The following is a 23,344-nucleotide window of genomic DNA, read 5'->3' as shown; positions in this document are numbered from 1 at the left end:
TTAGACTTTTATTCAAATATGTTGACTTTCACTTTTACTTGAGTCATGTTCTTTAAGGGGTCTTTACTTTTACTCAAATATGACCATTGGGTACTTTTTCCACCACTGGGAAATAGACTAAACAGCCTTTTGGACTTCAACACATTAAACTCAGGCAAATGTGGTCAAATTAACATCAAAGTAATGCGGAAATGTATAGATAATATAATTATAATGAGCATACGTGATATATATAGAATAGAAAATAGCCTATCACCATAAATGAGCAATGCTAATAAATGACTAATCGCTAACAGTCATGCTAAATGGCTTATGCATTCCAATACAAATACAATCAGTAGTGCTAACGCTGGCGGGAGGGCAGGCTAGCTAACAAGCTCAACACACGGTAATTATACATAATACCCAACAAAACTTAGATCCAAATAATATGACACAGATCTCAAGGCACTTTGGTTCAGATGCCCGCACAATTAAACATCAGACATACAGGGATTCAGTCCACTGGAGGAAAAGTTCAGCAGGAGGGAAAAACTGTAGCAGTGCTCATCAGGATGGGGAAAGCACTTTTAAACCACACAGCGTGCTGGGGCCATAGACTAACTGAAACTGAAGTTCGAGGAATCAAGGCCAAGTATTTGGTGTGACCTTGACTAATAAGACACTAACAAAAGTTGGGGTCCTCTGAATGGGAGATTAAACTGCCAGACTAGATCTAACCAGAAGGGGAGGCTAGAATCAGCTGACTTGTAGTTGGCAGTTTTAACATAATGGTAAGGTGTTGGGACAGCTTTATGTAGGCCCTAACAGTTTATGGGCTCCGTTTATCACTGTTATAGTGCAATTCATGTATTGTTTGGTGTTGTGTAGTGGCTTTGCTGACATGCAACAATATTTTTTTGTTTGTTTATACGACTTATCAATTATGTAGTACAATAGAGAAATCATGCACAAAGTAGCCTACACAATCGCAAAGCACATGAAATATATTAATGTGCGCTCCGCACACAGCCTAGTTTCAGCTGAATATAATCTGCAGGCAGCAAGAGTGTGCAGCTCTCAAATGGTTTTAGCATGGAGCAGCTCCCAAAAGAATGACATCGGTAGCCGGTATGGTAGGAAAGACGATTCAACGCATGATATCTAACGGTAAATGCTAACGAAGGCAACAATAGGTATGCAAACCAGGTATTTAAAAAGTTTAGTCTGAGTGTTGGTTAGTAGGCCATTTGTGATGCGCAAGGACTGGCCCGGGTGTACAGAGGACCACCCATTGGGGAGCCAGGTCCTGACAGGCCCACCCAATCAGATTGATGTGGTTTAAGCATTGTTGTGGACTTATACCATCACATTTTTGTATTTTTTCTATTTATAAAAAAGTGATTTTGAGAGCAAACATCCGCAAAATCTATAAGAAAACCCGTTAAAAAAAAAACAGGAAAACAGGATTTTTCACACAGGTTGCCTTTCCTTTGAGGGGCTGGCCATTTTGATTTTTTTTTGCAAAATTAAAAAAGTATACCCACTTCTCCAAGAACCACTACACCACTGCATAGGGCAGATGGAAAGACAGAAATCACACACAGCATGAAGGTAAAGCAGTTTCCCAACCAGGGGTAAGCGTACCCCGAGGGTTCCAAAAATGCATAACAAAAATATTGGGAAAAATATATCTATTTTTAATTATATTTAATAACATTTTAATAGGCAGGAAACATTCACTGAGGTCACTAGTGTGAATTCTGTAGTTATTTTATATTTATAGGCCTACTTTTTGACTTTACTAGCCTCTGCCCACCCGCTCATCGGCTCAATGTTTGATCCTCTGCTTGCGCCAAGTGCAAGTTTTCCATTGCTTCGCAAACTACAGTGCCTGCTGCTGTTTTCCTCACATAAACTATGAATGATAAGACAGTAGCTGATGCACTGTACCATTGTCAAATACCATGGTGGGCCGTAGGATCTATGACATGGGCATGGATATTGTGAATCAATTGGTGAAAGAATTATAATAATTGGACAAACCAACTGATGTCAGTAGGGAAGCCCAGTTGATTGTGTTTGTTCGATACAGAGACATTTCGGAAATGAATGAGCACATTTTGTTCTGCAAGAAGCGAACGGGGGGACTAATCCTGTGTTCATGTGTGCATGGATCGTGCTGCATCAATGCCTGGGAGAGTGAAATGATTACTTGCCCACATAAAGAAGATAAATCCCACTTTATCATTCACAGAGAGACATTGGCCAGCAAGATAATGAGTCCTGAGTTACATCATGTTTTGAATGACGCAGTGAAAATGATTAACTTCATCATGTCCAGGCCTTTGAATCACTGACTGTTTGAAAGGCTGTGGGTAGACAGTGGGACTGAGCACCAGCAGCTGCTGCTTCACACCGACATCCAGAGAGAAAGTAAGTGAAGAAAGGGATTTTCTGTCTGAGCACTCACACCCCCTTGTGGTTGTATTCGAGAACAGACTGAGGAGCACGCCTTGCCTATCGTGCTGATGTGTGCAGCAAACTGAACAACCTGAATCTAACTCTGCAAGGTAAAGACACACATTCTAAACATGTACGACAAAGTGTGTGGATTTATGAAGAAGATCAAACTCTGGGAGAGGAAATGTGAAGATGGGGAAGGAAGTTGTTTCCAGCAGCTTGACACCTAACGTTTTACAGTGCTCCGATGGTGCAAATAGTAATCAAATCGAATCAAAATCAAATCAAAGTTTATTTGTCACGTGTGCCAAGTACACCTTATAGTGAAATGCTTACTTACAAGCCCTAACCAACAGAGCATTTTTTAAGTAAAAATTGGTATTAGATAAACAATAGATGAGAAAATAAATAAAATGTTAAAAAATGAAAATGAAAATAACAGTAGCGAGGCTATATACAGGTGGTACCGGTACAGAGGCAATGTACATGTAAGTATAGTTAAAGTGACATTGCGTAGATGACAAGCAGAAAGTAGCAGCAGCGTAAAATAGTGTTTGGCGAAGGGGGGTGTCTTAGACCATTTTTAGGGCCTTCCTCTGACACCGCCTGGTGTAGAGGTCCTGGATGGCAGGCAGCTTAGCCCCAGTGATGTACTGGGCCGTACGCAATACCCTCTGTAGTGCCTTGCGGTCGGAGGCTAAGCACTTGCCGTACCAGGCAGTGATGCAACCAGTCAGGATGCTCTCAAAGTTGCAGCTGTAGAACCTTTTGAGGATCTAAGGACCCATGCCAAATCTTTTCAGTCTCCTGAGAGGGAATAGGTTTTGTCATCTCCTCTTCACGACCGTCTTGGTGTGTTTGGACCATTCTAGTGTGTTGGTGATGTGGACACCAAGGAACTTGAGGCTCTCAACCTGCTCCACTACATCCACATCGATGAGAATGGGGGCGTGCTCGGTCCTCCTTTTCCTTTGGTCCACAATCATCTCCTTTGTCTTGATTAGGTTGAGGGATAGGTTGTTATTCTAGCATCACCCGGCCAGGTCTGACCTTCCTAAAGGCTGTTTCATCGTTGTTGGTGATCAGGCCTACCACTGTCGTGTCGTCTGCAAACTTAATGATGGTGTAGGAGTCGTGCCTGGCCATGCAGTCGTGGGTGAACAGGGAGTACAGGAGGGGACTGAGCACGTACCCCTGAGGGGCTCCCGTCAGGCAGTCCAGGATGAAGTTGCAGAGGTAGGTGTTTATTCCCAGGATCCTTAGCTTAGTGATGAGCTTTGAGGGCACTATGGTGTTGAACGCTGAGCTATAGTCAATGAATAGCATTCTCACATAGGCGTTCCTTTTGTCCAGGTGGGAAAGGACAGTGTTGAGTGCAATAGAGATTGCATTATCTGTGGATCTGTTTGAGTGGTATGCAAATTGGAGTGGGTCTAGGGTTTCTGGGGTAATGGTGTTAATGTGAGCCATGACCAGCCTTTCAAAGCACTTCATGGCTACGGACATGAGTGCCATGGGTCTGTAGTAATTTAGGCAGGTTACCTTAGTGATCTTGGGCACAGGGACTATGGTGGTCTGCTTGAAGCATGTTGGCATTACAGACTCAATCAGGGACATGTTGAAAATGTCAGTGAAGACACGTGCCAGTTGGTCAGCACATGCCGGAGCACACGTCCTGGTAATCCATCTGGCCCAGCGGCCTTGTGAATGTTGACCTGTTTTAATGTCTTACTCACGACGGCTACGGAGAGCGTTATCACAGTCGCCCGGAACACCTGATGCTCTCATGCATGCCTCAATGTTGCTTACCTCAAAGCGAGCAGTGAAGTGATTTAGCTCATCTGATAGGCTCGTGTCACTGGGCAGCTTGCGGCTGTCTTTTGTAGTCTGTAATAGTTTGCAAGCCCTGCCACATCCGACGAGTGTCGGAGCCGGTGTAGTACGATTCAATCTTTGTCCTGTATTGGTGTTTTGCCTGTTTGAATGTTTGTCGAAGGACATAGCAGGATTTCTTATACGCTTGCAGGTTAGAGTCTTGAACCTTGAAAGAGGCACCTTTAGCTCAGTGTGAATGTTGCCTATAATCCATGGCTTCTGGTTGGGGTATGTACGTACAGTCACTGTGGGGATGACGTCTTCGATGCACTTATTGATAAAGCCAGTGACTAATGGGGGTACTCCTCAATGCCATCGGAAGAATACCGGAACATATTCCAGTCTGTGCTAGCAAAACTGTCCTGTCGTTTAGCATCTGCTTCATCTAACCACTTTTTTATAGGCCGGGTCACGAGTCCTCCCTGCTTTAATTTTCGCTTGTAAGCAGGAATCAGGAGGATAGAATTATGGTCAGATTTGCCAAATGGAGGGCGAGGGAGAGCTTTGTACGCGTCTCTGTGTGTGGAGTAAAGGTGATTTAGAATTGTTTTCCCTCTGGTTGCGTATTTAACATGCTGATAGAAATTAGGTAAAACTGATTTAAGTTTCCCTGCTTTAAAGTCCCCGGCCACTAGGTGAGCGGTTTCCTGTTTGCTTATTTTCTTATACAGCTGACTCAGTGCGATCTTAGTGCCATTAGTCTGTGGTGGTAAATAAACAGCCATGAAATTCTTTTATGAAAACTCTCTTGGCAAATAGTGTGGTCTCCAGTGTATCATGATACTTCAGGCGAGCAAAATCTAGAGACATCCTTAGATTTTGTGCACCAGCTGTTGTTCACAAATATACATAGACCCCCCCTCCTTGTCTTACCGGAGTGTGCTGTTCTGTCTAGCCGGTGCAGCGTATATCCCGCCAGCTGAATGTTTTCCATGTCGTCATTCAGCCACAATTCAGTGAAACATAAGATGTTAGTTTTTGATGTCGTAATCGTACCTTGTCTAATTTATTGTGCAATGATTATACGTTGGCAGTAATATTGATGGTAAAGGCATATTTCCCACTCGCCGTCGGCGGATCCTTATGCGGCACCCCGCCCTGTGTCCTCTATACCTGTGTCTCTTTCTGTTTTGGATTTTGTCGGGTGTAGATTTTGTCCTGTGCGTCCAGCTTGTTGAAGAAAAAACTCTGTCTAATCCGAGGTGAGTGATCATTGTCCTGATATACAGAAGCTCTTTTTTTGCTGTAAGATATGGTGGCAGAAACATTATATAATAATTAAGTTACAAATAACCCAAGAAAAAACACATAATTGCACAATTGGTTTGGCGCCCGTAAAACAGCTGGCATTTCTTCAGGCTCCATGATATTTACATTTATCACATTTATCCAAACTCAACAGTGAGTTCAACTCCTACTTCCCTGCCATTGAAAACAAGTCTGCCAAACTTGACTGGGTGCGTAAACAACATTTTTGCAAATGTACACCTAATCTAGGAATCACACCGGTCGCACGCACATGAGGGGGAGCTTCAGGCAGGTCAACGTGTTTTAGTGGTACAGTACCCAAAGAAGGCTGGGAACCACTGTGTTAAAGGATAAGCAGTCAATTCACTCTGACGTAATAAACCAGTAGGTCCCAATCATAAGAATAAAAAAAACACAACCATTAAGATTTTCCCAATCGAAATGTACAACTATTACCTCCTATTGCAAATCGCATTTCATGTTTAGCACACAAAGTAACCTGTGATCTAAAGTTGGAACTGACAGCATTTGAAGACATGAAACAAACAGACAATCATAATATCAGCCCAAAATATAAAATTCCCAGTTTATGCTACAAAACCAGCTTTATAAGAGGTTTAAAAAAAAAGGTTATATTTGACTCAACGTTCCATGATGTACACGAAGGCATTGTGGCAGAATAGATGGATGCAGTTCAATGCATGATTAATATTTCTTGGTAGTTCCAAAAATATTGCTACCAGGTAGTAAATCACAGCTGGCCTGGTACATTGTTTGTTGCCTCCATTCGGGATGCACTGTTTCAGTTTCAGTTTCAATGACTCAATATTCTGGACAAAAACGGATGAATGTAACTAATGCTGGCAATGTCGATACAATGAAACTAGAAGGTCAATGATTACACGTCAGTCATAATGTGGCTAATAGGCTAGTGTATATATTTATGTAGTAAGCTAAAAACATGGAGCCTAAAATTAGCTAGATAGCTGCTAGGAGGATGTCATGTCATGTCATTGGAGGAGTGGGTGAGTGACTGATGTTTTCCCCTCATATCGTTTTTCAGTGGCTATACACAGCTAGAGATGCAGGTGTCATTTGGTTAGCTAGCAAGAACTTGAACAACTGTTATCCAGTTAACATATCTCTTGCGTTCGCAAATTCACTCTGGCTATCTACTCCGATTTCAGAGCGTGTGCAACGGAGCAGAACAACTGAGGAATTTACAAACGCTCAACACCCGCTGAATATGACCGGTGTCAGTAAAGTTATGCAAAAAATGTAATAGTTAGTGAAGAATGCTCTAGATAACATGTAAACAGCCTAATCAGCTCTGCTACGGCAAGTAAAATGGTCAGAGATACGTGTTCTCTCATTTGTATCTGAAAGTAGCTAGCTAGCAAGCTAGACAACTTTAGCCAGTTAGCTTGGGTGCTTCATTGGGACAAGCATGCATTTTCAGGCAAGTTGCAAAAGGATGAAGAGGCTACAATTTCACATCATTTATCAGTGAGATTTTGATGGCCAACTACCTGAAAAAAGTTTCAAAGGGTTTATCTAATGTTCCTTCGCTACATTTTAGCTCATCTTGCTCTGGCTAGCATTAGTTGTTGAACTTGTTGTTGGTGATGTACATAACTGAGGGCGGAAGAGCCTACCTTTTCATGGTTGTTTGATGAATAGGACTGTAAAGTTCCCAAATGTAAGAGGACTCTCATGATGTTTACATATTTGCAGAAATCGATTCAGGTGTATTTTGTGGCTTTTGGCGAATGCGTTCTATTGATCTAAAGTTGTGCTGTTGCAACTGCCTCTATTCACACAGTAAGGTTCAAAGTAAAAGATTGCAGGCCTGTGTGGCAATGGCTTGTTTGTATAAAGGCTTACTGTAGCTCTGACTGGCTATAGCGCACAGGTCTGTATAGACTCCGGTCCTGGACAAGACATGTTGTTTTTATTCTGTTTTATTTCCTGCAGTGTCTATTAATTGTCCAAACGCACAGCCGCTTTCCCATTCTATATTGCTATATAATTTTCACAAATGTCAGTATACGTAATTCCCAAACGTTCTAAGAATTTATGAAAACATGAAAATGACCCTAAGTGGTTGCTTGTCAGATTTTTTTTTTCTGTGTCATATTCTTCTTGGGGTGTACGTGAACAGATGTCATGTTGCTAAAATGCTGTCTGTTCTGCATTAAATGCAACAATGTTTCACAAACATAAGTTATTTTCAAATAGATTGCTAACAATAGCAAGTGCACTGCAATAAAAAACACAGTTCCACTCACCAGATGATGATCATTTGAAAGTTAACTTCTTGTTGAAAGTTAATCTTGAAAAGGGAGAAGCTAGCAATTAGCAACATCATCCTCTTTGATAACACCTGCAGCAGCTGCCGCTAACTAGCCGACAACAAAAGCTAGCTAGCTAGACCATGGGAAAACTACGGCTCGCTATTGCGCAGTGATCTGTTGGCCTTCAAGAAGGCAGAAGTTTCCATACGTTTTTCTAAAAATGGTCCCACCCATTAAGTCAAAATGTGATTGGTTGATTCCACTGTCACTCTACCAAATTTTGCCCTAATACAGTTGAATGGCAGAAGCCTTTATCTAGCTTCCAATTGGATCTTTTTTTTCTCTTCATTGTTAACCCTTTCCTTTCCCCCAAAAAACTGAAGAGATTAAATCAGAACATATTTGAAAATAATAATATAATGATAATTATTATTATAATCATTATTTTATAAATCCTTAGCCCTTCTCTGAAGGTGTAGAAGACCCATTGTTCCTCACTGTGTTTGGGTTAGTAATAATTTGTAGAGTGGTTCTATTTTCCTCATGTCTAAAGAATCCATACGTTGTTCTGAAATATGAACACAGAAATACTGGACATTTTTTTCTCTTATTATGGTGGTCATTTGACCCCCAAAAAACAATGATGGCCTTCAATTGGACTTGCATTTTTCTGGTCTCGGTCTAGACTTGGTCTCGGACCCCCTCTCGTCTTGGTCTTGACTCTGACTTGATTTTCTCCAGTCCTGGTCTTGAATCGGTCTCTTTTTAGATGGTCTTGAATACAACACTGAATTGTACAATAGAGTAGCCTCCTCTACAGGAGGCTCTGCTGCTGTCTAGCTGTCTGGTCCCCCAGTGGCTGTCCTAATAACCACATGGCAAATGATGTGAACATTAGCCTACAACAAATGATGTGGACACAAAAAAGTGACAGGTGAGGGGAAAGATTAAATATTTTATAGACCCCCTTAACATTTGAAATGTGGACCTGTAAGGGTTGTTTGGTTGTGACCTGCTTTGGCAATTACATGAATGTAAAGGTCAGGGGTTATGACTGTGACAACGGGTCAGCTATCGTACTGGTAGAAGTTGCCCACAGATCTAGGCACAGATCTAGGATCAGTTTACCCTATCCCAATCCATTAGCTTTACCATTTACCAACAATGTAAAGACCTAACTCAGATCTGATCAGTATCTAGGGGCAAATTCAAACTAGTCAGGTGGCCAAATGCCAAAATGACAGTGACTCCACCTTGTAGACAAAATAACAACAGCAAATTACACTGCTCTATTTACATTTTAGTAAATCTAAGCCATAGTGATTTACTGGAGCAATTGGGGTTGCCTTGCTTTGCTCAAGGGCATATCGACAGATTTTTCACCTAATCGGCTTGAACCAGCCACCTTTTAGTCACTGGCCCAACACTTTTAACCACTCGGCTACCTGCTGACTTATGTGTATGTGAGTACGTGTGTATCTTTGTATACAGTGATATGTACATGATTTTGTATAGTCAAATACAAACAAGGAATGGATTAAGAAAGGAATATGCCTTTAATACCAAAACAAATACAAACACACACACACACACACACACACACACACACACACACACACACACACACACACACACACACACACACACACACACACACACACACACACACACACACACACACACACACACACACACACACACACGTCAAAGCATTCCTCCATGGGAAACCACATGCCTAGTTGTGGAACAACAGATATAAACAGGTGCACTTTTGTAAACCACAAAAGCATTGTCTCCTAAAGGTTCAATTGAATAAACATGTGCGCACAAACACACAAACAACACACACACACACACACACGTACAAGTCGTCCCACTTCACATTTCCATATAGGCCGTCTCTGTTGAAAAAAATAAAAGCATTACAACTATATTACAAGCACTGTGTGAGTGATGTGTGTGTGTGTGTGTTGATGTCCTACCGCTCCGCAGCCTCTCGTCTCTCAGCTGTGTTTTGTCCAGGGGGTGTGTGAGCGGAGGTATGCTGTCAGCACCGACCCCCTCTCTGCAGCTCTTTATCAGCTCCTCCAGAGTCCCGAAACACTGCAGCATCTGCCCAGGAGATAACTATATACACACACACACACACACACACACACACACACACACACACACACACACACACACACACACACACACACACACACACACACACACTGTTATGTTAGCAGTATTGTGTTGTATTTTAAGCTGCTACTTCATTGTCTACTTATTGATTGTTAATAAAGTGCAGTTATTCTCTCATACTGTGCCTTCAGAAAGTATTCACACCCATTTACTTTTTCCACATTTTGTTGTGTTACAGTCTGAATTTAAAATTGATTCAATTTAGATTTTGTGTCAATAAGTATTCAAGTTATGTTATGGCAAGCCTAAATAAGTTAAGGACTAAAAATGTACTTAACCAGTCACATAATAAGTTGCATGCACTCACTCTGTGTCCAATAAAATTGCTTAACATGATTTTTGAATGAATTACCTCATCCCTGTACCACACACACACAATTATCTCTAAGGTCCCTCAGTCAAGAAGTGAATTTCAAATACAGATACAACCACAAAGAACAGGGAGGTTTTCAAATGCCTCGTAAAGAAGGGCACCTATTGGTAGATGGGTCAAAATATAAAAAATATTGAATACCTTTGAGCATAGTGAAGTTATTATTACACTTCAAATCAAATCAAAGTTTATTTGTCACATGCACCGAATACAACAGGTGTAGACTTTACAGTGAAATGCTTACTTACAGGCTCTAACCAACAGTACAAAAAAGGTATTAGGTGAACAATAGGTAAGTAAAGAAATAAAACAACAGCAAAAATACAGTGAAAAATAACAGTAGCAAGGCTATATACAGTAGCGAGGCTACATACAGGCACTGGATGGTGTGTCAATACGCCCAGTCACTACAAAGATACAGGCGTCCTTCCTAACTCAGTTGTCGGAGAGGAAGGAAACCGCTCAGGGATTTCCCCATGAGGCCAATGGTGACTTTAAAACAGTTACAGATTTTAATTGCTGTGTTAATTGTTGTGAGCCACAACATTGTAGTTATTCCACTTAAATGACGGTGAAAAGAAGGGAGCCTGTGCAGCATACAAATATTCCCAAACATGCATCATGTTTGCAATAAGGCACTAAAGTAAACCTTCAAAAAAATGTGGCAAAGAAATCAACTTTATGTTCTGAATACAAAGCGTTAAAACTTTATGTCCTGAGTAGAATCTATTTAATCCCTTTTGAATTCAGGCTGTAGCACAATGTGGAATTAGTCAAGTGGTAGGCACTGTATTTATTCAGCTCATTACAATGACCACAAGGCCTTGCATGGTGGGCATTACATGGGAGGTATTAGTCACTTCTGTGTGTACATGTGTGAGCAGTGAGTGAGTTACTGCAGTGAGCAGTAATAGTTCAAGTTTCAAGTTTTTTTTTCATGTGTAATGAATACTTTGGAAATCATATACCCTTGTGTTCTCACGATAATACAGAGCAACTCACCTGAAGTGTCCATCCTTCAGAGGAGTGGTGTATTCTGTAAGTGTGGATGTACGGTGTCTTTCTGAACCAGAGAGAGGAAGGATTTACACTCAGAATCAGGATATTCACAACCTTATGTTAATATAAACCCAAGGTAAAACAAACTGGCGACATTGAAACACACGTTGAAAAAACGATCCGCTCATTCTGAAAGTGCTCTTAGTTCTAATGACATATTTCTACTCATCTCAGTACAACACAACCTGTTTTGTCTCTAAACTTCTATGAGTACTTTTCAGCAAATTAATAGACCATTTCAATGTTCTGTTCAATTATTGTTATTTTTTCATGTTACAGCAATTGATAATGGTCCTAACAAACAATCTAGTTGAACTGAAATAATAATAAACCTTTGTAGCCGAGTGACAGCCTAAAATTTAAATACACAAAATGTAGTATTTATATTTAAGAAAATGCTCGCTTGAGCGCTCTAAAAGCGTTGTATAATAGCCTATGACAACTCCATTTCTACATCCATATGATAGGATATTCAATATGACATTGAATAAAACGGTCTTTGATCAATCATATAATTTGTAGGCCTGAACCTCAATTAAAATACAATTCAAAGTTGCCAAATTGTGGATTTTGTCATGTCAGAAATGACTACAACCTATTCTATAGTATCTAAAATTGCATGATGAATATGAACAGAAAGATTACATAAAGCTGTTTAAATCGGTAAAATTATTTCAAAAACTCACTCCATAAAAGAGTATAGGCCAGAGAGTGAGTTTATCAACTCACCTCACGCAGAGGCAATACATTCCCTGCAGACTCTCACTGTCCCGCAGGAGAAAGCTCCCCTCTCTACCATGCCTCTCCAGCAACCTTTCCGTTTTCCCCTTACCGATTTTACCGTAGTAGATAGACCGGACCAGCGCGCTCTCACTATCCGGCTCCATGAGCGTGAAACTTTGGAGATGAGCACCACTGTCACCCTTGCGTGCCATGGAGCCCTGATGAGAGAGTGCGCAGAAAGACAGACTGTGGGAAAGGACGCGAGGCAGGAACCGGCAGCGTCTTGGTGTTTCACACCTTTTTTTAAATCGTGTCAACTGCAAAAAAATGGCACCTAGTATTTTTTTCTCAGCTTCAAGTCAAAACAAGGGCCTTTTGTCTGTGTGATTCAGACAGACAACAACATTCTCTGACAGACGGAAGTGTGTGTGCATGTGGTTCTCTCTATCTTGATCTTTTGTCCATTGTCTTACATGGAGATATAACATGAGAAGTACTAAATTGAAAATTAGGCCTACAGAATTATAATTAATTAAATGTGAGCATGTGACACTTTGTGGTGTTTCCTTATGAAATTGTTTTAGATCTCACTCAAGCAAAACGGTTTAGGATTCAATTGTGCATTAAATAAAGGCTAGACAAATCAATAATTATAGGCTATAGGGTACTTGGTGTTTGTATAACATATCAATAAATTAAACTATGAGTAAGAGACAGGCTGCATCCCAGCTAGCACATTTGGTTCCTTTGAAGTTGTGGGAACTAAGTTGTTGGTTTTGCATTTTCTGGGAACAAAGCCACACTTTTCCTTACCTGTAAAACTGAACATTTTTAAATTGTTAAACATTTCACCTGTTTTGGGAACATTCATTTTTAGGTTGCAGTGAGGATGTTTTACTATGGTCCCCTGAAAGTTTTTCTGGTAGGTTTTATTCACTTTCTGAGAAAGGGAAATTATAGGTTATTTGGAGGTTGAATAAGTTCCTTAAAACTTTCACTGAATTTTTCAATAATACTTTTTATAACACAGCTAGCTTAGGTTAACTGTTCTTACATCCAAGCACAAATAGAAATTCATTTGCTTAGGTATTAATCATGCAAACATGTTTATTTTTCACTCATTAAGATCAGGTGTGGCCAATTAGTTGGCGCGACCAACACGCCTGAACACACTTAACAAGATAGAGGATTGAAAGAGTTTTGTTGACGATGAGAACGGAATGTACAGTGGGACAAAAAAGTATTTAGTCAGCCACCAATTGTGCAAGTTCTCCCACTTAAAAAGAGAAGTGTAGTTGAAGTGTACATGTAATTTTCACCATAGGTACACTTCAACTATGACAGACAAAATGAGAAGAAAAAAATATCCAGAAAATCACATTGTAGGATTTTTAATGAATTTATTTACAAATTATGGTGGAAAATGAGTTCTTTGAACGTTACTAATGTTTTCTTGATGTTCTGTGAACATGACTTTAAATTAAACAACGAGAAAACCTGCAGAAAATGTTATGCTGAAGTAATGAAATTCGCACAGAAGAACGATGTTTCTTAAAATTCTCTGAACATTCTGGGAACATGATTAAATAGAACCATGAGGAAACCTGGTGGAAAATTAATGGTGAAGTTTTTATATTCCCAAATGAGAATGTTGTTTCTAAATCATTCTCTGAACTATTTCAGAACATTCCCAATGTCAAACCAGAAATGTAACCATGTTTTAACTTTTAGGAAACATTCTGTTAAAGTAATGAAATAGCAAGAAAATAACGCTATTTTGTCAAGTTCCTTAAATGTGCAGAGAATGTTCTAAAGCCAAGCAACTATCCTGCACCATTCCGCTCAACTCAAACGGTGGCGCACAGAATGCAAAAATATTCTTAGAAATATTTAACCTCCACACATTAACAAGTCCAATAGCTCAAATGAATGATAAACACCTTGTTCATCTACCCAGCGTGTCAGATTTCTAAAATGTTTTACGGCGAAAACATAGCACATATTTATGTCAAACCACCACAAAGACACAGACGATATACAGCCATTTTGTCGAACAAAAGATGCAATCACAAACGCAGGATTAAAAGAAAAATAATTCACTAACCTTGTGAAAATCTTCATCAGATGACAGTAATAGGACATGTTACACAGTACATTTATGTTTTTTTCAATAATATGCAATTTATATCCATAAATCTCCGTTTACATTGACGCCATGTTCAGAAAATGCTCAAAAATGTCCGGAGAAATTATAGATAGCTCCACCAGATAACAGAAATACACATCATAAACTTTGACTAAATACACAAATATACATGTTCTACATGTTCTACATATAGTTAGAAAGATACACTGCTTCTTAATGCAACCGCTGTGTCACATTTATTTTTAACGTTACAGAATTAGTTCACTATGCAATAATCTGACGTAAGCAATATTTCTCCGCTATGTTGGAGTCAACAGAAATACAGAATTACAACATAAATATTCCCTTACCTTTGATTGTCTTCGATCAGAATGTAGTGGAAGGAGTCATCCTTACCCAATACATCGTTTTGTTTCAGTTCGTGTGTCCTTATAGTAGCATCTGCTACCACTTTCAGCTGAAATGCATCCAAAATTACTTCTGGTCCCGAACAGTTGCGCATCAAAACGTCAAAATTACATATTTTATGTCGACTAAACTGGTCAAACTAAGTGCAGAATCAAGCTTTAGGATGTTATAAACGTACAAAACAATTGGCGATTCAACCGGACAATCGTACTTCTTCTTGGGCAAGCTGGAACAGAGGAAGATCTGTGTCCAATTCGCACCCTAACGCACATGTATTTTCTCATGACACCCACTCTTTTGCCTCCCAAAGGGTCAAAGCTCGCGGGATTTACACAATTGGAAGACATAGAAAGTGTTTCCAGATCCATAGCTGGTTGGGAATGGTGGGGGCGATGACGTCAAAGTTGCCCCAACTTTCAGGTTTCCAAAACTAGTTTGGGAGATTGCCTGCCCTGTGAGTTCTGCTATACTTATAGACATAATTCAAATTGTTTTAGAAGCTTTAGAGTGTTTTCTATCCAATAATTATTATTATATGCATATATTACCAATTTTGGACAGATTTTTTTTCAGTTTACTATGGGCACGCAAATCATCCAAAGGGGGCAGTATTAATCCTAGCCTTAAGTATTTATTAAAAAGGCGGTTCATGCTCGAAAACCCTCCAATGTGGCTGAATTAAAACAATTCTGCAAAGAAGAGTGGGACAAAATTCCTCCACAGCGATGTGAAAGACTCATTGCCTGTCACGCCTTGGTCTTAGTATTTTGTGTTTTAGTTTATTAGTTAGTCAGACCATGGTGTGACATGGGTTTATGTTGTATTGTAGTTTCATATTGGGGTTTGTAGTAGTTGGGATTGTAGCTGATTAGGGGTGTGTGTGTTTAATAGGTTTGGCTGCCTGAGGCGGTTCTCAATCAGAGTCAGGTGATTCTCGTTGTCGCTGATTGGGAACCGTATTTAGGTAGCCTGTTTTTCGCTTTGTATTTCGTGGGTGATTGTTCCTGTCTCTGTGTAGTGTGCACCAGTCAGGCTGTATTAGGTTTCGTTCTGTTTGTTGTTTTTGTATTTATTTAGTTATTCGTGTATAGTTCGTTCGTTTGTCTTCTCTAATAAACATGAGTAACTTACACGCTGCATTTCGGTCCGACTCTCCTTCAACAAAAGAAGAACACAGTTACAGAATCACCCACCACACTCGGACAGAGCAGCGTGTCAACAGGCAGGAGCAGCGCAAAGAGGAGCCGCGTTTTAAGGATTTCTGGACATGGGAGGAAATCCTTGACGGAAGAGGACCCTGGGCTAAACCAGAGGAGTGTAGCCGCCCAAAGGTGCAGCAGGCGAAGTTGAAACAGGAGCTACACGAGAGACAACAGAAGCAGCTTCAGTGGGAGAGGCTACACCATTTAGAGAATTGGACATGGGAGGAGGAACTGGATGGAGAAGGACCCTGGGATCAGCCTGGTGAATATCGCCGCCCCAAGGAGGAATTAGAAGCGGCTAAAGCGGAGAGGCGCAAGTATGAGGAGGCAGCACGGCAACGTGGATGGAAGCCCGAAAAGCAGCCCCAAATCTTTTTGGGGGGGGGGCTATCAGGGGGAGTGGCTGAGTCAGGAGACAGACCTGAGTCAACTCTCCCTGTTTATTGTGAAGAGCCAAGGAGGAGGTCAGAACCAGTGTTGGAGGTGAGCGAAGCAGAGACTGTGAAGGAGTTAATGGGGAAATTGGAGGAGAGGTTAATGAGGGAGTTGCTAGTTTGGTGCTTTAGATATAATATTCGGCCGACGGAGCGTGTCGGGGATTTAATGGCACCTGGGTCAGCACTCCATACTAGTCCTGAGGTGCGTGTTAGTCGGCTGGTGGAAAGTGTGCCAGCCTCACGCACTAAGCCTCCTAAGTACCTGCCTAGCCTTGCACGTCCTGTGCCAGTCCTGCATTCAGGCTCTCCAGTTCACCTTCACGGTCCAGTCCATCCTGTGCCACCTTCACACACCAGTCCTCCGGTAGTAGCTCCCCGCACCAGGCTTCCTGTGCCTGGCCTTTATCCAGTACCACCTCCACACCCCAGCCCTCCAGTAGCAGCTCCCCGCACTAGGCTTCCTGTGCGTGTTCTCGGCCAAATACCACCAGTGCCAGCACCACGCATCAGGCCTTCAGTGCGCCTCGCCTGTTCAGCGCAGCCAGCGCTTTCTCCCTCTCCTGCGCTGTCGGAGTCTCCCGTCTGCTCAGCGGTTCTAGAGCCTTCCTCCTCTACAGCGCTGCTGGAGTCTCCTGTCTGTTCAGCGCAGCCAGCGCTTTCTCCCTCTCCTGCGCTGTCGGAGTCTCCCGTCTGTTCAGCGGTTCTAGAGCCTTCCTCCTCTACAGCGCTGCCGGAGCCTCCTGTCTGTATAGAGCAGCCTGAGCTGCCAGTCTACATTGAGCAGCCAGAGCTGTCAGTTTGCATAGAGCAGCCTGAGCTGCCAGTCTGCAAAGAGCTGCCAGTCTGCATGGAGTTGCCAGTCTGCATGGAGCTGCCAGTCTGCATGAAGCAGCCAGAGCTGCTAGTCTGCATGGAGCAGCCAGAGCTGCCAGTCTGCAAAGAGCTGCCAGTCTGCATGGAGTTGCCAGTCTGCATGGAGTTGCCAGTCTGCATGGAGTTGCCAGTCTGCATGGAGTTGCCAGTCTGCATGGAGCTGCCAGTCTGCATGAAGCAGCCAGAGATGCTAGTCTGCATGGAGCAGCTAGAGCTGCCAGTCTGCAAGGAGCTGCCAGTCTCCATGAAGCCGCCAGAGCTGTCAGTCAGTATGGAGCAGCCAGAGCCGCCAGTCAGCATGGAGCAGCCAGAGCCGTCAGTCAGCATGAAGCAGCCAGATCTGCCAGTCAGCCAGACTCTTCCAGATCTGCCAGTCAGCCAGACTCTTCCAGATCTGCCAGTCAGCCAGACTCTTCCAGATCCGCCAGACAGCCAGACTCTTCCAGATCTGCCAGTCAGCTAGACTCTTCCAGTCAGCCAGACTCTTCCAGATCTGCCAGTCAACCAGACTCTTCCAGATCTGCCAGTCAGCCAGACTCTTCCAGATCTGCCAGTCAACCAGACTCTTCCAGATCTGCCAGACAACCAGACTCTTCCAGATCTGCCAGTCAGCCAGGATCTACCAGTCGGCCAGGATCTACCAGTCAGCCAGGATCCGCCAGTCAGCCAGGATCTGCCAGATCTGCTAGTCAGCCAGGATCCGCCAGTCGGCCAGGATCCGCCAGTCAGCCAGGATCCGCCAGTCGGCCAGGATCTGCCAGTCAGCCAGGATCCGCCAGTCAGCCAGGATCTGCCGGATTCAACTTCCTGGCTGGGCTTCATCTCAGTACTGGGCTTTTTCTCAGTACTGGGCTTTTTCTCAGTGCTGGGCTGCCTCTCAGTGCTGAGCTGCCCCTCAGTCCCGAGCTGCCCCTCAGTCCCGAGCTGCCCCTCAGTCCCGAGCTGCCCCTCAGTCACGAGCTGCTCCTCTGTTGTGTAGGGTTCTGGGTGAGGACTATTCGGCCATGGTCGGCGGTTAGGGTGGATTATCCATGGACACGAAGGGGAGGAACAATGACATTTATGAAGTGGGGTCCACGTCCGGAGCCGGAACGCCACCATGGACAGACGCCCACCCGGACCCTCCCTATGGTTTTGAGGTGCGTTCGGGAGTCCGCACCTTAGGGGGGGTTCTGTCACGCCTTGGTCTTAGTGTTTTGTGTTTTAGTTTATTAGTTAGTCAGACCAGGGTTTGACATGGGTTTATGTTGTATTGTAGTTTCATATTGGGGTTTGTAGTAGTTGAGATTGTAGCTGATTAGGGGTGTGTGTGTTTAATAGGTTTGGCTGCCTGAGGCGGTTCTCAATCAGAGTCAGGTGATTCTCGTTGTCGCTGATTGGGAACCGTATTTAGGTAGCCTGTTTTTCGCTTTGTATTTCGTGGGTGATTGTTCCTGTCTCTGTGTAGTGTGCACCAGTCAGGCTGTATTAGGTTTCGTTCTGTTTGTTGTTTTTGTATTTATTTAGTTATTCGTGTATAGTTTGTTCGTTTGTCTTCTCTAATAAACATGAGTAACTTACACGCTGCATTTCGGTCCGACTCTCCTTCAACAAAAGAAGAACGCCGTTACATTGCCAGTTATCACAAACGCTTGATTGCAGTTGGTTATTAGGTTTAGGGGGCAATTACTTGTTCACATAGGGCCTTGAAGGTTCCGATAGCTTTTCTCCCTTCATAAATAAAATCATCTCTTAAAAACTGCATGTTTGTTTACTTTGGTTATCTTTGTGTAATATTAAAATGTGTTTGATCTGAAACATTTAAGTGACAAATGTAAAAAAAAAATGAAATCAGGAAGGGGGCAAATACTTTTTCACAGCACTGTATATACTGTATTCTAAACAAAATAACGTCCTTGTTCATAACTTCTGTGCAGGGACATTCACATCGACATTCTCATTTAGATATGCAGTATTATATTTTAACTTCAATATAAAACTATTTCAGTTTGCTATTTCAAATTCTTGTTTATGCTTTTTTAGTAAACCCATTAAAGTTTTTTTTCCTTCAACACACACACACACACACACACACACACACACACACACACACACACACACACACACACACACACACACACACACACACACACACACACACACACACACACACACACACACACACACACACACACACACACACACACACACAACTTCATGGTGGGCCAGACAGCTGAGCCAATTGCTCAGTGCACAATGCGTGGGAGGGAGCAGTGGCCGACCGACCAAAGAGCGATAGATAGGGTCCTGTGTGGCTCAGTCGGTAGAGCATGGCGCTTGCAACGCCAGCGTCGTGGGTTCGATTCCCACTGGGGCCACCCATATGCAGAAGCCGATTGTGGTTTTGGACAAAAGCGTCTGCTAAATGGGATATATTATTATTATATTAGATAGGTGGTTTTGGAATGAGAAACAGATCCACTGCCATCAGTTCATCAGGTGATATGCGAAAGAGACAGGCCTACCGCAGATCAAGCGTCTGTTTGGGGGTTGGGGATGTGTCAAATTTAGAGGTCTTAGAGCCGAAAGTGGCTGTCTGGTAGGAGACACATCTAGGCCTGCTACACAAATCAGACTTGACTGGCTATTTATAAGGGAAGAGGAGTTTCCTTTTAGCAAAATAAGATTCATGATCTTATTTTACTTAATTCTCTCTCAACCTTTGTGTGTGAAAATATAACTATGCTACGATGGTCATCTTGAACCTCCCTTTCCTCCCCATTTACCCCCAGATATACTGTATATCCACTTCACCCAATACACACACACTAATCTCTCACTTCTCTCACCCCTCCCCCTCTTTCACTCTCTCTCTCTCTCTCTGGCGTCTGTGACTACACTGATGAATGATCAAAGAGATGCTACCAAATCAAATCATATTTATTTATAAAGCCCTTCTTACATCAGCTGATATATCAATGTGCTGTACAGAAATCCAGCCTAAAACCTCAAACAGCAAGCAATGCAGATGTAGAAGCACGGTGGCTAAGAAAAACTCCCTAGAAAGGCCAGAACCTAGGAAGAAACCTAGAGCGGAACCAGGCTATGAGGGGTGGCCAGTCCTCTTCTGGCTGTGCCGGGTGGAGATTATAACAGAACATGGCCAAGATGTTCAAATGTTCATAGATGACCAGCAGGGTCAAATAATAATAATCACAGTGGTTGTCAAGGGTGCAACAAGTCAGCCCCTCAGGAGAAAATGTCAGTTGGCTTTTCATATAGCCGATCATTAAGAGTATCTCCAAATCAAATCATATCAAATGTATTTATATAGCCCTTCTTACATCAACTGATATGTCAAAGTGCTGTACAGGAACCCAGCCTAAAACCCCAAACAGCAAGCAATGTAGGTGAAGCAGCATGGTGGCTAGAAAAAAGTCCCGAGAAAGGCCAGCACCTAGGAAGAAACCTAGAGAGGAACCAGGCTATGAGGGGTGACCAGTCCTCTTCTGGCTGTGCCGGGTGGAGATTATAACAGAACATGGCCAAGATGTTCAAATGTCCATAGATGACCAGCAGGGTCAAATAATAATAACCACAGTGGTTGTCAAGGGTGCAACAAGTCAGCCCCTCAGGAGTAAATGTCAGTTGGCTTTTCATAGCCGACCATTGAGAGTATCTCTACCGCTCCTGCTGTCTCTAGAGAGTTGAAAACAGCAGGTCTGGGACAGGTAGCACGTCCGGTGAACAGGTCAGGGTTCCATAGCCGCAGGCAGAACAGTTGAAAGTGGAGCAGCAGCACGGCCAGTTGGACTGGGAAGAGTCATCATGCCAGGTAGTCCTGAGGCATGGTCCTAGGGCTCAAGTTCTCCGAGATAGAGAAACAAAGATAGAAAGAGAGAAAGAGAGAATTAGAGAGAGCATACTTAAATTCACACAGGACAACGGATAAGACAGGAGAAATACTGCAGATATAACAGACTGACCCTAGCCCCCGACACATAAACTACTGCAGCATAAATACTGGAGGCAGAGACAGGAGGGGTCAGGAGACACTGTGGCCCCATCCGATGATACCCCCGGACAGTGTCAAACAGGCAGGATATAACCCCACCCACTTTGCCAAAGCACAGCCCCCACACCACTAGAGGGATATCTTCAACCACCAACTTACCATCCTGAGACAAGGCCGAGTATAGCCCACAAAGATCTCCGCCACGGCACAACCCAAGGGGGAGCGCCAACCCAGACAGGAAGACCACGTCAGCGACTCAACCCATTCAAGTGACGCACCCCTCTTAGGGACGGCATGGAAGAGCACCAGTAAGCCAGTGACTCAGCCCCTATAATAGGGTTAGAGGCAGAGAATCCCAGTGGAGACAGGGGAACTGGCAGAGACAGCAAGGGCGGTTCGTTGCTCCAGAGCCTTTCCGTTCACCTTCACACTCCTGGGCCAGACTACACTCAATCATACGATCTACTAAAGAGATGAGTCTTCAGTAAAGACTTAAAGGTTGAGAACGAGTCTGCGTCTCTCACATGGGTAGGCAGACCATTCCATAAAAATTGAGCTCTATAGGAGAAAGCCCTGCCTCCAGCTGTTTGCTTAGAAATTATAGGGACAATTAGGAGGCCTGCTCTTGTGACCATAGCATACATGTAGGTATGTACGGCAGGACCAATTCAGAAAGATAGGTAGGAGCAAGCCCATGTAATGCTTTGTAGGTTAGCAGTAAAACCTTGAAATCAGCCCTTGTCTTAACAGCAAGCCAGTGTAGAGAGGCTAGCACTGGAGAAATATGATCACATTTTGGGGTTCTAGTCAGGATTCTAGCAGCCGTATTTAGCACTAACTGAAGTTTATTTTGTGCTTTATCAGGGTAGCCAGAAAGTAAAGCATTGCAGTAGTCTAACCGAGAAGTAACAAAAGCATGGATTCATTTTTCTGCATAATTTTTGGACAGAAAGTTTCTGACTTTTACAATGTTACGTAGATGGAAAAAAGCTGTCCTTGAAACAGTCTTGATATGTTCGTCAAAAGAGAGATCAGGGTCCAGAGTAACGCTGAGGTCCTTCACAGTTTTATTTGAGACGACTGTACAACCATCAAGATTAATTGTCAGATTCAACAGAAGATATCTTTGTTTCTTGGGACCTAGAACAAGCATCTCTGTTTTGTCCGAGTTTAAAAGTAGAAAGTTTGCAGCCATCCACTTCCTTATGTCTGAAACACAGCCTTCACCATGTTTCATTGAAATGTACAGCTGTGTGTCATCCGCAGAGCAGTGAAAGTTAACATTATATTTCCGAATGACATCACTAAGAGGTAAAATATATAGTGAAAACAATAGTAGTCCTAAAACGGAACCTTGAGGAACACCAACATTTACATTTGATTTGTCAGTGGACACTCATATCTTTCCAACAGATAAGATCTAAACCAGGCCAGAACTTGTCCGTGTAGACCAATTTGGGGTTCCAATCTCTCCAAAAGAATGTGCTGATCGATGGTATCGATGGTATCAGAAGCAGCACTAAGGTCTAGGAGCATGAGGACAGATGCAGAACCTCGGTCTGACACCATTACAATGTCATTTACCACATTCACAAGTGCAGTCTCAGTGCTATGATGGGGTCTAAAACCAGACTGAAGCATTTCGTATACATTGTTTGTCTTCAGGAAGGTAGTGAGTTGCTGCACAACAGCTTTTTCTAACATCTTTGAGAGGAATGGGAGATTTGATATTGTCCGATAGTTTTTTACATTTTCTGGGTCAAGGTTTGGCTTTTTCAAGAGAGGCTTTATTACTGCCACTTTTAGTGAGTTTGGTACACTTCCGGTGGATAGAGAGACGTTTATTTTGTTCAACATAGGAGGGCCAAGCACAGGAAGCAGCTCTTTCAGTAGTTTAGTTGGAATAGGGTCCAGTATGCAGCTTGAAGGTTTAGAGGTCCTAATTATTTTCATCATTGTGTCAAGAGATATAGTTCTAAAACACTTGAGTCTCACCCTTGATCCTGGGTTCTGGCAGAGTTGTGCAGACTCAGGACACCTGAACTTTGGAGGAATACGCAGATTTAAAGAGGAGTCCGTGATT

At 42.7% G+C, this 23,344-nt stretch overlaps 1 protein-coding gene and 1 non-coding gene across 2 annotated transcripts; one reads left to right on the top strand and one right to left on the bottom strand.

Moving 5' to 3' along the window:
* Positions 1–9,398: 9,398 nt before the first annotated feature.
* Positions 9,399–12,527, bottom strand: LOC135511108 (SH2 domain-containing protein 1A-like). The gene is made up of 4 exons (XM_064932649.1): positions 12,208–12,527; positions 11,422–11,482; positions 9,842–9,986; positions 9,399–9,760 (listed from the first exon to the last, which is right to left on the bottom strand). The coding sequence occupies exons 1-4, from the start codon at positions 12,411–12,413 to the stop codon at positions 9,738–9,740; spliced, it is 435 nt and encodes a 144-aa protein (XP_064788721.1). The 5' UTR covers positions 12,414–12,527; the 3' UTR covers positions 9,399–9,737.
* A 7,022-nt stretch (positions 12,528–19,549) lies between these two features.
* trnaa-ugc (transfer RNA alanine (anticodon UGC)) lies at positions 19,550–19,624 on the top strand. Its single transcript has one exon. It is a non-coding gene; the product is annotated as a tRNA-Ala (tRNA).
* The last annotated feature ends 3,720 nt before the right edge of the window (positions 19,625–23,344 follow it).

The sequence above is a fragment of the Oncorhynchus masou genome, chromosome 3 (assembly GCF_036934945.1).
Source record: "Oncorhynchus masou masou isolate Uvic2021 chromosome 3, UVic_Omas_1.1, whole genome shotgun sequence".
Classification (NCBI taxonomy): Eukaryota; Metazoa; Chordata; class Actinopteri; order Salmoniformes; family Salmonidae; genus Oncorhynchus; species Oncorhynchus masou.
This window is presented reverse-complemented; position numbering and strand designations above follow the sequence as displayed.

Coding starts and splice junctions, on each gene's coding strand:
- LOC135511108 (XM_064932649.1), bottom strand. CDS start 12,413: ATGGCACGCAAGGGTGACAGTGGTGCTCATCTCCAAAGTTTCACGCTC. Junction 11,483..12,207: donor ATGTATTGCCTCTGCGTGAG/GTGAGTTGATAA, acceptor TCTCTGGTTCAG/AAAGACACCGTACATCCACA. Junction 9,761..9,841: donor AGACGAGAGGCTGCGGAGCG/GTAGGACATCAA, acceptor TTTTTTCAACAG/AGACGGCCTATATGGAAATG.